A 14,679-nucleotide genomic window follows, 5' to 3' on the forward strand; every position below is an offset into this window, starting at 1 on the left:
CTTTCTTTTTTTTTCTTTCTTTCTACCACTGCACGAGGTCCAAAAGGTTGGCAACCACTGTCGAAGTGCAGATGGGCAATTAGGCTGTTTCCAAATGTTAGCTATTGTAAATTGTGCTGCTATGAACATAGGGGTGCATATCTCCTTTATGATTGGTGTTTCTAGTTTCTTGGGATATATTCCTAGAAGTAGGATTACTGGGTCAAATGGGAGTTCCATTTTCAATTTCTTGAGGAAACTCCATACTGTTTTCCACAGTGGCAGCACCAGTCTGCATTCCCACCAGCAGGGCAGGAGGATTCCCCTTTCTCCACATCCTCGCCAGCACTTGTCATTTGTTGATTTGTTGATGATAGACATTCTGACAGGTGTGAGATAGTACCACATTGTCCTTCTGATTTGCACCTCTGGGATGATTAGTGACTTTGAACATGTTTTCATATGTCTCTTGGACTTCATTCTGTCTTCTTTCGAAAGTGTCTATTTAGGTCCTTTGCCCAGTTTTTGATTGGGTTATTTATCTTTTGTTAAGTTGTATGAGTTCCCTAAAAATTTTAGAGATTAAACCCTTATTAGAGTTAACATTGTTAAATACAGAGTGGCCAGATTATTATGATTTCTGGATGCATAATAATCTGGTCACTCAGTATATAATATATAGTATATTCTCCCATGCAGTGGGCTTTCTTATTGTTTTGTTGATAGTTTCTTTTGCTGTACAGAAGCTTTTTATTTTGATGTAGTTCCTTTTGTTTTGTTTTTTCCTTTCCATTGCCTTAGAGCTGTATCAGTTAAGATATTGCTAAGACAAATGTTTGCCATTTTGCTGCCCCTGGCTTCTTCTAAGATTTTTTTGGTTTTCCATCTTACGTTTAAGTCCTTTATCCATTCTGAGTTTATTTTTGTGTAAGTTGTGGTCTAGTTTCATTTTTTTGCAGGTATCTGTCCAATTTTCCCAGCACCATTTACTGAAGAGACTGGCTTGACTCTATTGTATGCTCTTGCCTTCTTGCCAAACACTAATTGAGCATAATGGCTTGGGTTGATTTTTAGGTTCTCTGTTCTGTTCCATTGGTCTATATGTCTGTTATTGTTCTAGTACCAGGCAGTTTTGAAAACAATGGCTTTGTAATATAGTTTGAAATCTGGTATTTTGATCCATCCATCCATTTGTTCTTCTTTCTCAAGATTGCTACAGCCATTCGAGGTCTTCTTCTTCTTTTTATTTTATTTTATTCCAGATGAATTTTTGGAGTATGTTCTAAGTCTGTGAAATATACTGTTGGTATTTTAATAGGGATTGCATTGAATCTATAGATTTCTTTGGGTAATATGGACATTTTATTGATATTGATTCTACCAATCCATGAACATGGTATATTCTTCCATTAGTTTATGTCTTCGTCTATCTCTTTTTTTCGGCACGCTGTAATTTTCTGAGTACAGGTCCTTTAACTCCTTGGTTAAATTTATTCCTAGCTATCTTAATTTTTTTGTTGCAATGGTAAATGGGATTGTTTTTTCAGTTTCTCTTTCTGTGAGTTAATTTTTGGTGTATAAAAATACATACATTTCTGGGTGTTGATTTTGTATCCTGCTACATTGCTGAATTTATTTATTAATTCTAGTAGTTTTTTTGATGGAGTCTTTAGAGTTTTTTTAATGTACTATATCATGTCATCTGTGAATAATGGCAATTTTACTTTTTCCTTTTTAACTTGGATGCCTTTTATTTCTTCTTCTTGTCTGAATTGCTATGGCTAGCACTTCCAGTACTATGTAGAACAGGAATGGGCATCCCTGTCTTGTTCCTGTTCTTGGAGAAAATGATTTTAGTTTTCGTCCCTTGAGTATGAAGTTGGCTGTAGGTTTGTCATATAAGGCCTTTATTATGTTGAGGAATGATCCCTCTATTCCCACTTTGCTGAGAGTTTTTATTAGGAAAGGGTATTGGATTTTGTCAAATGTCTTTTCTGCATCAATTGATTTGATTATGTGATTTTTGTCTCTCAACTTGTTTATGTGATGTATAACATTTTTTGATTTGTGGATATTGTACCAGCCTTGCATACATGGAATAAATCTCACTTGTTCATGGTGTATGATCTTTCTAATGTAATGCTGGATCTGATTTGCTAGAATTTTGTTGAGGATTTTAGAATCTAGGTTCATCAGGGATATTGGTCTGCAATTCTCTTTCTTTGTGTTGTCTTTATCTTGTTTTGGGATTAGGTTAATGCTGGCTTCATAGAAAGAGCTTGGAAGTGTGCCTTCTTGAATGTTTTGGAATAGTCTGAGGAGGATTTGTTTTAGTTCTTTGAATGTTTGATAAAACTCTCCTGTGAAGCCATCTGGCCCTGGGCTTTTGTTTGCTGGAAGTTTTTTGATTACTGCTTCAATTTCATTGGTAGTATCAGGCTATTCAGGTTTTTATTTTATTTTATTTATTTTTATTTTTTTAATTTTTTTATTCTTCTGGATTGAGTTTTGGAAGTTTGTATTTTCTAGGAAAATGTCCATTTTGTCAAGGCTGTCTAGTTTGTTGGAGTAGATTTGTTTGTTATATATATATATATTTTAAATAATCCTTTGTTTGTCTATGGGGTCAGTTGTTACTTAATTTCTGATTTTGTTTATTTAGGTCCTCTCTCTTTGTTTCTTGGTGAGCCTGGCTAGAGGTTCATCAATCTTGTTTATCCTTTCAAAAAATCAGCTCTTGGTTTTTATTGATCATTTGTATTTTTTTTTTTTTTTTTTGGTCTCTATGTCATTTATTTCTGCTCTGATCTTTATTATTTCCTTCCTTCTGCTCACTCTGGGCTTTTCTTAAGGCTCTTTTTTAAAAAAAAACTATTAATGATTTTTTGTTGTATATGATAGCTTTTTAAAATCCTAATTATAAACATACTTTAAAATATAACTTCAAGGTGCCATCTCAGCTATCAGTTATTCTGTACCACTGCAGGCACACCTTATTTTATTAGGCTTCACAGATACTGGTTTTTAAAATTGAAGGTCTGTGGCAACCCTTTGATGAACAGGTCTATCAGTGCCATTTTTTCAACAGCATTTATTCATTTCGTGTCTCCGTGTCACACATTGGTAACTCTTGCAATATTTCAAACATTTTCATTATTATTATATTTGTCATGGTGATTTGTGACCAGCAATATTTGATGTTACTATTGTATTTGTTTTGGGGTGTCATGACAAGTAAACATAATCAATAAATGTGTGTGTTCTTACTGCTCCATTGACCAGCTCCCTCGCCCCCCCCGCTTTGTCTTTCCTTGGGCTTTCCTATTTCTTTTGACACAACAATATTGAAATTAGGTCAATCAATAACCCTTAATGGCTTCTTAAGTCCAAGTGAAAGGAAGAGTCACATGTCTCTCACTTTAAATCAAAAGCTAGAAATGAGTAAGTTTAGTGAGGAAGGCATGTCAAAAGTGGAGACAGGCTGAAAGTGAGGCCTCTTGTGCCAGTTACACAAGTTGTGAATACAAATGAAAAGTTCTTGAAGGAAACTGAAAGTGCCATTCCAGTGAACACATGAATAATCAGAAAGTGATCCAGCCTGATTGCTGAAATGGAGAAGTTTAGTGGACTGGACAAAAGATCAAACCAGCCACCACATTCCCTTAAACCAAGAGAGGTAAGGAAGCTGCAGAAGAAAAGCTTAAAGCTAGTAGAGGTCTGTTCATGAGGTTTAACGAAAGAGGCTGTCACCACAACAGAAGTGCAGTGCTGAGGCAGAAGCTGCAGAATGTTCTGTAGAAAATCTAGCTGAGATTATACACTAAACAACAGTTAACCTTCTACAACTTTCATAGCTAGAGAGGAGAAATCAATACCTGTCTTCACAGCACTAAAGGGCAGACTGACTCTCTGGTTAGGGGCTCATGCACTAGAGACTTTAAACTGAAGCCAGTGCTCACTTACCATGCCATAAATCCTACGGTCCTTAAGAATCATGCTAAATCTTCCCTGACTGTGCTTTACAAATGGAGCAACAAAGCCTGGAAGCACATCTGTTTATGACATGGTTTACTGAATATTTTAAGTCTACTATCAAACCCTATTGCTCAGAAAAAAAGATTTCTTTTAAAATATTACTGCTCATTGACAATATATCTGGTTACCTAAGAGCTCTGATGAAGATGTACAATGAGGTTAATACTGTTTTCTTGCCCATGGTTCAAGCCTTATTTAAGAAATACATATATGACTACGAGAGGCCTGGTGCACATATTCGTGCACCGGTGGGGTCCCTCAGCCTGGCCTGTGCCCTCTTGCAATCTGGGACCCCCAAGGGGTGCAGTAGTGTGTGAAGTGGCAGGCGGTCAGGGAGGAGCCCGAGCCTCAGCCAGGTGCTGTGCTGCTCCCACTCATCCTGGCACCCCGTACCTAACCCCGCCTCCACTTGGTAGTGCTGCCACGGAGGAGGGAGAAGCTTGCGCCACTGCAGCTGCGCTTGCCAGCCCTGAGCCCAGTGTCTGGTGCCCGTTGGTCAGCTGAATGGTGCTCCCACTGTGGGAGCACACTGACCACCAGGGGGCAGCTCCTGCACTGAGTGTCTGCCCCTGGGTCAGTGCATATCATAGTGACTGCTTGACCGGTTGTTCGGTTGTTTGGTCACTTAGGCTTTTATATATAAGAGATAGCTGCCATAGATAGTGATTCCTCTGATGGATCAGGGCAAAGTCAATTGAAAAGCTTCTGGAAAGGATCAAGTATTCCAGATGTGATTAACATCATACACAATTCATGGGAAGATATCAAAATATCAATGTGAACAGGAATTAGGAAGACGTTTATTCCAACCCTCATGGATGATTTGAGGATTCAAGAGTTCAGTGGAAGAAGTAACTGCAGGTGTGGTGGGAATAGTAGGGGAGCTAGAATCAGAAGTGGAGCCTAAAGAGGTGACTGAATTACTGCAATCTCATGATAAAACTTTAATGGATGGGGAGTTGCTTCCTATAGGTGAGCAAAGAAAGTGGTTCTTGAGACGGAATTTACTCTGGGTGAAGATGTTGTGAAGGTTGTTGAAATGACAACAAAGGGTTTATAATAGTACATAAGCTTAGTTGATAAAGCAGTTGGCAGGGTTTGAGAGGATTGGCTCTGATTTCGAAAGAAGTTCCACTGTGGATAAAATTCTATCAAACAGCATCATCTGCTATAGGGAAATCATTTCTGCAAGGAAGAGTCAATAGTTGTGTTAATCTTTATTGCTGTGTTATCTTAAGAAATTGCCACAATCACCCCAACCTTCAGCAATCACTGCTTGATTAGTCAGCAGCCATCAACATCCAGGCAAGACCCGCCACCAGCAAAAAGATTAGGACAGTTATGGCTCAGATGATGGTGAGCATTTTTAAACCATGAAGTGTTTTTTAATTAAGGTATGTACATTGGCTTTGTAAACATAATAACATTGCACAATGACTAAACTACGGTATAGTGTAAAAACTTTTATATGCACTCGGGAACCAAAAATTTGTGTGGTTTACTTTATTGTGATATTTGCTTTATTATGATGGTCTGGAACCAAATCCATCCACAATATCTCTTAGGTATGCATTTATGTAAAACAAAAGATTTTTAAGATATACCATCCATCTTATATAATAAAAGGCTAATATGCAAATCAACCTAACAGCAGAATGTCTGGTCGCTATGATGGGCACTGACCACCAGGGGGCAGATGCTCAACGCAGGAGCTGCCCCCTGATGGTCAGTGTGCTCTCACAGGGGGAGCGCTGCTCAGCCAGAAGCCGGGCTCACAACTGGCGAGCACAGTGGAGCCTCTCTGGCCTCTGAGGCAGGCAGACATCCCCTGAGGGGACCTGGACTTTGAGAGGGTGCAGGCTGGGCTGAGGGACTCCTCCCCACCAGTGTATGAATGTTGTGCACTGGGTCTCTAGTACTGTTAAGAAAAAGCCAGTTTAAAAAGTACTTTAAAATGTTTTGTTCCAGAAAAATAAAATCTCTGCTATTTTTTATTCTTTTTAATTTTGTGTTTTGAATAGTCAGCCAAATGAAATTGAGAGGAACGAAGTTGATTAAACCCATTTTCTGAAATCAATCTGAGTCATTGTTGATCAGTAAACATCAATTAAGGGGTTCAGCATTACAGATAATGCATAAAACATAAAACATACTACATAGTTAAGTGTGATAAAGAGAAATGAATGGGTATATGAAGTAACTGAGTTTCATTGAATCTCTTTCTTTATAACATTATTTGAAATATATATATTAGCATGGTAACTGAATTTATAAGAGAAATAAATTATGTTATTATGTGGATATACTGCCCCTTTAATAATACATCACAGTATGAGAGAAATGCACCCTAGAGAAAATGCTGTTATTCTTCATAGAAAAATCCATGAGTCATATTATGCAACAATTAATTGATGATAAATGATTTAATTCTAGAACTCAGAATAGCTTATTTAAATGCCATCAGAAAAAAGAAAAACCACCAAAAAACAAAAAACAACAACAACAACAAAAAACCCTTACCCGCAAAAAGGAGTCTAGGGATCCATTCTCCATATATTCCACCACAATCATAACTGGCCGGCCTGCAGATAGAGAAGGGAACACATGGGATTAGAGCAATCACAGAAATATGTGCTGCAGTTAGAGATTTCCAGCTGTGGCAGCTAAACTATTTGTAGGAATTTCATTTTTGAACATGCTTCTATAAAAGTATTCATACTACACACTTCTCCATTTCTTTATAGCATTATTATTATTTTTTAGTTCATAAAAGGAACATGAATTACAATATGAATTACAAAAGAATTAAGCACTTCCTTTTCTAAAGCCCTGCAATCACTCCTTTGTTAAGATTATGTTCCTTTTGTCCCGAGCTTTTCCTTAAAAGATAATCAACAAGCTGAAGTCTGGGTTTGAATAGTTACTGTGGCTGCTTTGGCAATTGTGCTACAACTTCTAGAGTGGTGTAGTAATCACGGCTGAATTACATCAGACTGAGCATTTCCGAAATATTCCTAAGGCAAAGCAGAAAAGAGAAATACATAAATTCTCTTTAAGAAATGATAACCATCGGTCATAGTCTGCTTTTAAATGCTTTTAAGTAGAAAAATGCCAGTAGATTGATGAATGCTACCAAGTTGGTGGGATCTGTAATAATTCTTGATCATCTCTTTATTGGACATAGATTATATCAACAGAACAATGATGGCAGTTCATGAAAAATAAGTAACCCTGATTTCATCGTCTAGTGCAGCAGCTAAAATCAGAAACTGAACATCATTTCTTTCATATCATATCTATTTGCAGTTGTTACAGTTCCTAATACCCCTATTAGGTAGCATATTTGACATAAGTAACTTTGATTTGTTTCAAAGAAAATAATCTATTTGTTCTGCTCAATTTCCCTGAGTTTAAAAGATAAAGTCATTTCAGATGAAGGGAAACTGTTACTTACTTGAAACAAACATGTATGACATATTTACTTTTTACTTCTATATTTCTGGCTTCTCATTGGAATTTTTAGCGATTTAATCTGCACTGTGCACAGTTTTTCCTCATGAGGATAAAGATGGGGGGAGAAATTATGTGCACCAATCAAGGAAATACTAGGTTTCATGTTGTAAGTCATGTCCCTTGTACAAGTGTAAGCCTTGTGGGTTAGAGAGGGTGATAGTAACAAATTAGAACAATGTCTGCAAATGCTAGACTTTTGCAGTCGAATCTGTATTTTAAGAAATATGTGCCAAAGGGTAAATGTAATAATAAGGCTCCCAGTTTATCAAGCATAGAATTAGAACCCAAAGAGGACAGCCATTTTGTTGGATCTCTGTAATGTCCCTAAAGTCATTAATTTCACCCGAATACAGATAGAGAACTTTATCAGGAAATATTGAGGTCAAATGAACTGTCAGCATTATTATAATCAGTGGCCTAGGAAATCAGGTTTTAAATCTGAAAGTTTCTAATGAAATTTTTTATTTGACTATTGATTTCAAAGAGCTTAGAGATTAGGAGCCTGATGTATTAAACACATGGTTAGCAAAGTAGGGAAAGAAAAAAGGTCATCTTAATATGTAAATATAAACATTCTGGGACCAATATACCAGTTTGATGTACAATGGAATATGGATGTTAAGGGGAAATGTTGGGTTAGGACCGTGGTCGACAAACGGCGGCTCTTGAGCCACATGCGGCTCTTTGGCCTTTTGAATGTGGCTCTTCCACAAAATATCAAGGCCTCGATGAGTCTATTTTGAAGAAATGGCATTAGAAGAAGTTTAAGTTTAAAAAATTTGGCTCTCAAAAGAAATTTCAATCATTGTGCTGTTGATATTTGGCTCTGGTGACTAATGAGTTTGCCGACCACTGGGTTAGTACAATGACTACTTGAGCTCTTCTGCCCATAGTCACAACATTGCAATCTACCTTGACCATTGCTGCTAGAGAAACATATTTAACTAAAAAAAAAAATAAAATTAAAACAATATTTATCGTCTCCCTAAGAATGTCAGTCTTATTAGAATAAAAAGAGTTTGCAAGCACTCCACTGATATTGATACATGCTATTATTACCCTATTCCACAGTAAAGTATATTGAGGGGTAGAAAGTTAAATTACTTGCCTAAAGTCAAACAGCTAGTAAGTGGTAGTATCAGGCAGTCAGTCTCAGCTTTTAACCTTCATGCCATGGTTAAACAGCCTCTCAGACACTGTTTATAGATCAAAGCTGTAAGCCTCTGTTAGCCAATCCTCATCTCTCCTAACCGGCTTTATCGTTTCCTGATCCATCAGTTGTCATTATCACCTGTACTTGTTCATTCCTGTTTCCTTCTGCCTTTCCTTTTGGTATTCCCCTGCCAGGATTACCTCCCAACTTGCTTCTCTCTCCAAACTTCTCACCTCACAACTCCCCAGATTGTACACATTGCACCTATTCCTATGGCTGCATTCCCATCCCATCTCTGGCTGCACTCTGACAGGTGCCTGGGTTCATATTAGGTTGCTTTTCTTTATCTTCCCCTAGATGCTTTGTATCCTTATTCACTGGGTTTCTCAAGGCCACCTCCCATGCAGCTGGGAAGAATAGGTGCTTCAGAGTAGAAACAAGTTGATTTTTCTCATCAATTTCACATTTCCTAAGAAAGCAACCCTGAAGTATTTCAGCAAGATTTTGATTTACATGAATACAAAGTACTTTGAAATTAGTTCTATCTATAACTCCTTGGGAGATACTTTATGCAATCTTAAAATTCATCAGTGACAAGTTTAATCTTCTCATTAAAGATAATAAAGAGTCCAGTGAAGACTCCCTAGGTTTCTTGTGAATTAGACGCTTCACACCTGAACTGCATCTTTTGTATTATTTGTCCAATAGCATCAATTGACAGCAGCTGTTGTTAAACTAAGGCGTTTTTTAGAATATGTTGGCATCTAGCCTACAATTTGTTTTCTAGTGGTTTCTACAGGGAAGTTAGTTACACTCTGAAGATTACAAGCAACTTTACAGTTCATGGTTACACTTTATAATCAAGAAAATAGATAAGTCTAAGGGAAATTAAGGAAATTAGGACAGTATTCTTTCTGTCATATATATGTATATAGCATTGTTTTTGGAAAATACATTTAGAAGTGATTAATTCTCTTTTTACATTCACTTTTTTTCTTTTTTACAATTTTAGCCACTTATTCCAAGTGCCTCAAATCACAGAATCAAATTAGTACTTGTATTATGCTAAAATCAGTGGACAAATCCCAGGATTCTTGATTCAGTTAGGCCTCAAAATCCACAGATGTTTTTAGAAGCCTCATCAGTTTGATTTAAGAGATTTTCAAAAATATTTCTACAACTCACACAAAAAGTGATTTTTTTCTTCTTCATAAATAGCCCAGGAATGGTTATAGATATTTTAAACAGCATTGGAATCAATATACTATAAGAAATCACTTATTTATATTCTGAACACAATGGATCACAAGATCCCATGCCATTTTTTTTTCTGTTGTAGAGAACAATAGTTTTATTTAATTGAAACTTTTATGAACTACTAACTAATAAATCTTTTCAAATTGACAGCTTCCCAGTACTGAAGCTGATTTATTGTAGGTGGTGTTAAGAAACTATGTGATGATGAGACTATAATTTCTTGTGCTATTGTTAAAGAAAACAAAAGAAAGGATTTTTTTTTTTTAAATCTTGGGGAAAATATTTTCTTAGTGAATTATTTTTTCTCTCTTGCTTTAGCAATGATTTGTGAAAGGGGATTACAGAGATTTAACATTTTCATAGAAATAATGAATTTGTGCTGGATGTAGTATTCTGTATCAGCTTGGAGTTTCTGATGTGCAGTCAGTAATATCAAGAATCAAAACAAACTCAACACAAAAACTCTATTACATATTTACAGCAATTCTAGTTTATTTAACATTATATTGTGTATATATTTTGTCCGCCAGGTAATAAAATTTGTGGTAATAACTTGGATTGTCAGATTTCCTATTTTCCCTTCCCCAAGTTGCAATTCAGTTCTTTTAAAGCCAGTTGTTTAATCTATTTCTACTTGCTATTTCTGCAGTGGAGATAGAAAATTATAATCTCAAATGGATTGGATAATAAATGAAATAATTTTCTTATCCCTTTAAGGCACTTAAAAGATATGGATGATATACATTTGTACAAAATCCTATCTAATAAAGAGGGAATATGCAAATTGACCATCATACTATCACAAATATGGTGGTGCCCAGTCCCCTCAGCCCCGCCAGAGTCCCCCAGTCCTTTCAGCCCCACTCGGGGAAGAGAGTGGCAGGTGTGCAGGCAAGCCTCAGATGTCGGTTGCCCAGCTGCCCAGGGCCGCCTGAGGCTCAGGTAACCAGGGCCAGACGAGGCTTACGCTGCCAGCAGTGGCAGCAGCAGAGGTGTGATGGAGACATCACCTTCCCCTGATTGTCAGGTTGCCTCCCACCCCTGAAAGCTCCCAGACTGAAGAGGGGGAAGGCTAGGCTGAGGGACATTCCCCTCCAGTGAATGAATTTTCATGCATCAGACCTCTAGTTATAATAGACAATTATTTTTATTCACAAGGTAAGTACTAAAACTGGGGAATTATTTTCCCTTATACTCTTGCCTGGTATCAGATCATGTCCCAAATGAATATTTTCTTCAGTGAGTTCAATGCAAACTCTTAATATTTCTCTAGATCGACAGACAATACTAGTAGTGTGGCAAAGGCTTGGGAGCGATGAGTGCAAGGAGGAGGTGGGTCAACGGGAGGAAACACATACACAAAAAACCCCTGAGCAGATATCTGTAATACTTTCAACAACACAGACAAACTTAAAAAATAAAATATTTTGGATAAGGCGCCATAGCTCAGGGGTTAGAGCACTGGTCTTGTAAAAAAATAAAATATTTTAGCCAAAACCGGTTTGGCTCAATGGATAGAGCGTCGGCTTCGGGACTGAAGGGTCCTGGGTTCGATTCCGGTCAAGGGCATGTACCTTGGTTGCGGGCATATCCCCAGTGGGGGGTGTGCAAGAGGCAGCTGATCGATGACTCTCTCTCATCGATGTTTCTGTATCTCTCCTTTCCTCTCTGTACAAAATCAATAAATTAAAAAAAAAATTTTGAATACTAGAATAAATAAATAAATAAATAAATAAATAAATAAATAAGTTTCTTTTTCTCCTATATTCCCATTTTGATTAAACATTACCATCTATCTAGTTACCCAGGTTTGAAACCCTATTGTAATACTGAATTTTTCACTTCATCAAACCCCTGATAGTCCATAAGTTATTAAGTTGTGCTAAAATCTATGGAAAATTATCACTGCCTATATTCTGCCTTTGTGGTTCTTTTTGCTTATTTCAACAATAGTTTACTAATTGTTTTTGCTAATGCTTGTACAACCCTTATTTTGAACATTCAGTGATATATCAAATATAATTTTTGAATGCCTACTATATATCATTTCTGGTTTCTGGAGAAACTTCCTCAAGCAATAAAAGACCCCTGCTCTCAAGCAGTGCATGGTGGAAAGAGGGATAAAATAAAACAGTTAATTACTATGAAGAGCTAACTTTTTTTTACCTTCCTTTAAAGACTGGCAATTAAGTTCCTTCATAGTCTCTGTTTTACCTTTGCTTCTAGTGTCATCTTTTACTTCCCCCTATTCTCCTGACTCTTATTTTTAAAATTCTCTAGGTAACTCATAATTCCCTAAATATGACTTTACCTGTGCCTTCCTCTATTCTTTGGAAGACTGCCTTCTCAATGTCTCCACTTGGTAAAATCATATGCTTAAAAAAAAAAAAGTGCAGCTTCAAACTATCTCCATTGTCAATTCTACCATGAATACTTTCCCTTTTAGAAAGACTTGATTGTTTACTTTCTCCTCCTTTTACATCGTAACCAAACAATTTTATATCACTGACAGCGTGGTGTTGATGTTAAGCAGGTCGGTGTCTTCCACTCTAAAGTGTGGTTGAGCTCAGACTGGTACTTAATTATCCTCTGAAAATTCACCATTCATCACAGAGTAGGTAGTCAATTATATTTTTTGAATGAAATACCAGAAGAAACACATACATAAAGGTGTCCTCTGAGAATAATTTTAGACCAAGAAAGAGATACTGAAATAATTGAGTGACAAATTAATACCTTCTAAATTATTTGCATTGTAAAATATATGGTTTTGAAGAAAAAGCAGAATTCAGATTTTAGTTCTGATGCCTACTAGTGCATGATCTTGGGCAAGTTATTTTAGTTCTCTCAGTCTTTGTGTGTATAAAATGAAGGTACTATTTATTACATACTGCATATGAAATTTTAAAGGCTTAGTGAGAAAACATGTAATTAGTACAGTGTTTGGCAATAGTTGGCACTCAGAAATGTTGCTGTGCTTTTACTTTCTTTCCTGTGTATGCACCATTATCTGCTTCCTCTTCTTATTATATTTGTTTACTCTGCAGAAAAAAATAGTTTTATACAAATGAATAATTTCCATATTTTACTATAGTACAGGATGGACATGCACATTCTTTTATATCTTATGTAGCAAAGTAAAAATGACTGCTAGTTACATTTTAGCTGATATAGTAAATTCCAGATTTTAGCACTGAAATTCTCATGTCTCAAACAAACTGGGTGTTCAGTTCTCTTTTTCCTTGTGTACTCAGTGCAGCTAGTTGAGGAATTGGAGACAGATAGCAGGATACTGAAGACTTTTTTCCACCTTGGGCAAGTAAACTCAGTTATCTTCTCACTTCCTCGGTCTCCCCATTTGTATGCTGTATATTCCCCATTTGTATATTGCATATTATAAATAACATACATAATAATAGGAGGTGAATTAATACCTCCTTCATTGCCTGAAGTATAAGATTAAATGAGATGTTTTAAAATACAGAGAATAGTGCCTGATTCTAAATATTAAATCACCCAATAACAGCTTAAAGAATTAATGGATAAATGGGTATGTTACATCTTACTTTGATGAATTCTAAGCTAAAAAGTGGCTTTCAGAGTTAAAAAGGTTCATTACTAAAAATGACTAAGGTCAATATATTTAGGAGCTTTTAAAAAATAATATATTTTTGTTGATCCCAAAGAGGAAAAGAGAGGGAGAGAGAGACAGAACCATCAATGATGAGAGAGAATCACTGACTGGCTGCCTCCTACACTCCCCAGTTCAAGCCCCTAACCTGGGGCATATGCCCCTACTGGGAATCAAACTGTGACCTCCTCGTTCATAGGTTGATGTTCAGCCACTAAGCTGTGCTGGCCAGGCCATTGGGAGCTTTTTTTGATGATCATAAAGGTCATTTTAAATCCTATACACCTGAAATTGACAGGTTTGAAATTATTTTAATGTATAAGATGTTTTTTTCTTAGAGTAAAATAATCAAAATGCTATTTTATTATTATAAATAACATACTATAATACATAGTTTTTAAGGAAGTAGGTTCTTACTTTATCTAACAAGCTATGCTGTGTCTTCTGTACTCTATGTACAGATTTGTACCTGTAACAACAGGTTTTAGGATAAATCTGGAACTGATTTTAACTGGAGAGCTATTCCAAACCCCTAAATCTATATAACTATATTGATTTGATTCTCATAACTTCTTTATTTGGCTTTTTTTTTTTTAAACTTAAAGGTTATTCAAATGTCCTTGGAGAAATGCTGAAGAATAAATTATTTTATTTGGTGATAAAACAGCTTAGCAGAAGTTAGGAGGAGTGATTTGCATTATGAAAATACGAGTCTTTCTTAGATTTGTTCTAGAGTGACTAGCAGGTGTGAGGCTACAGAAACCAAACATGCTTTTCCTGCCAGGCCCAGAGAGCAGGAGCATGCCACTGTTTTCGTTACTCCACTGACAGTCAGTGCTGTCTCTCTTCTTACTGAAACCACCATCTGGGCAAAAGATTTCTTCTTAATTAGAAGTGTCTCACTGACAAAGAAAGTCATTGCCAAGGATGCCTGATGTTGGAATGTGTCTTCACTATAAGACACTGATCATATTGCAAAATTTTAATAACACATGCATTTTTAAAAATGGTTTTCTTGATTTTGTGCTACATCCATATTTATAAAAGTAATATGATGATGATAAAATTAAAAACATTTTGAAATTATTTGATTTGTGACTTTCTGCTTTCC

The 14,679-nt window shown here is 36.3% G+C and overlaps 1 protein-coding gene across 2 annotated transcripts in view; it reads right to left on the bottom strand.

Moving 5' to 3' along the window:
- EPHA6 (EPH receptor A6) overlaps positions 1 to 14,679 on the bottom strand; it is an 874,394-nt gene that overhangs the window by 160,312 nt on the left and 699,403 nt on the right. For both annotated transcript variants that reach the window (XM_036445896.2, XM_045584048.1), the window contains one exon: positions 6,535 to 6,596. In XM_036445896.2, the coding sequence (XP_036301789.1) occupies positions 6,535 to 6,596 (62 nt within the window). The remainder of the gene's footprint in view (positions 1 to 6,534; positions 6,597 to 14,679) is intronic.

This window comes from Pipistrellus kuhlii, unplaced genomic scaffold, assembly GCF_014108245.1.
Source record: "Pipistrellus kuhlii isolate mPipKuh1 unplaced genomic scaffold, mPipKuh1.p scaffold_m20_p_2, whole genome shotgun sequence".
Taxonomy (NCBI): domain Eukaryota; kingdom Metazoa; phylum Chordata; class Mammalia; order Chiroptera; family Vespertilionidae; genus Pipistrellus; species Pipistrellus kuhlii.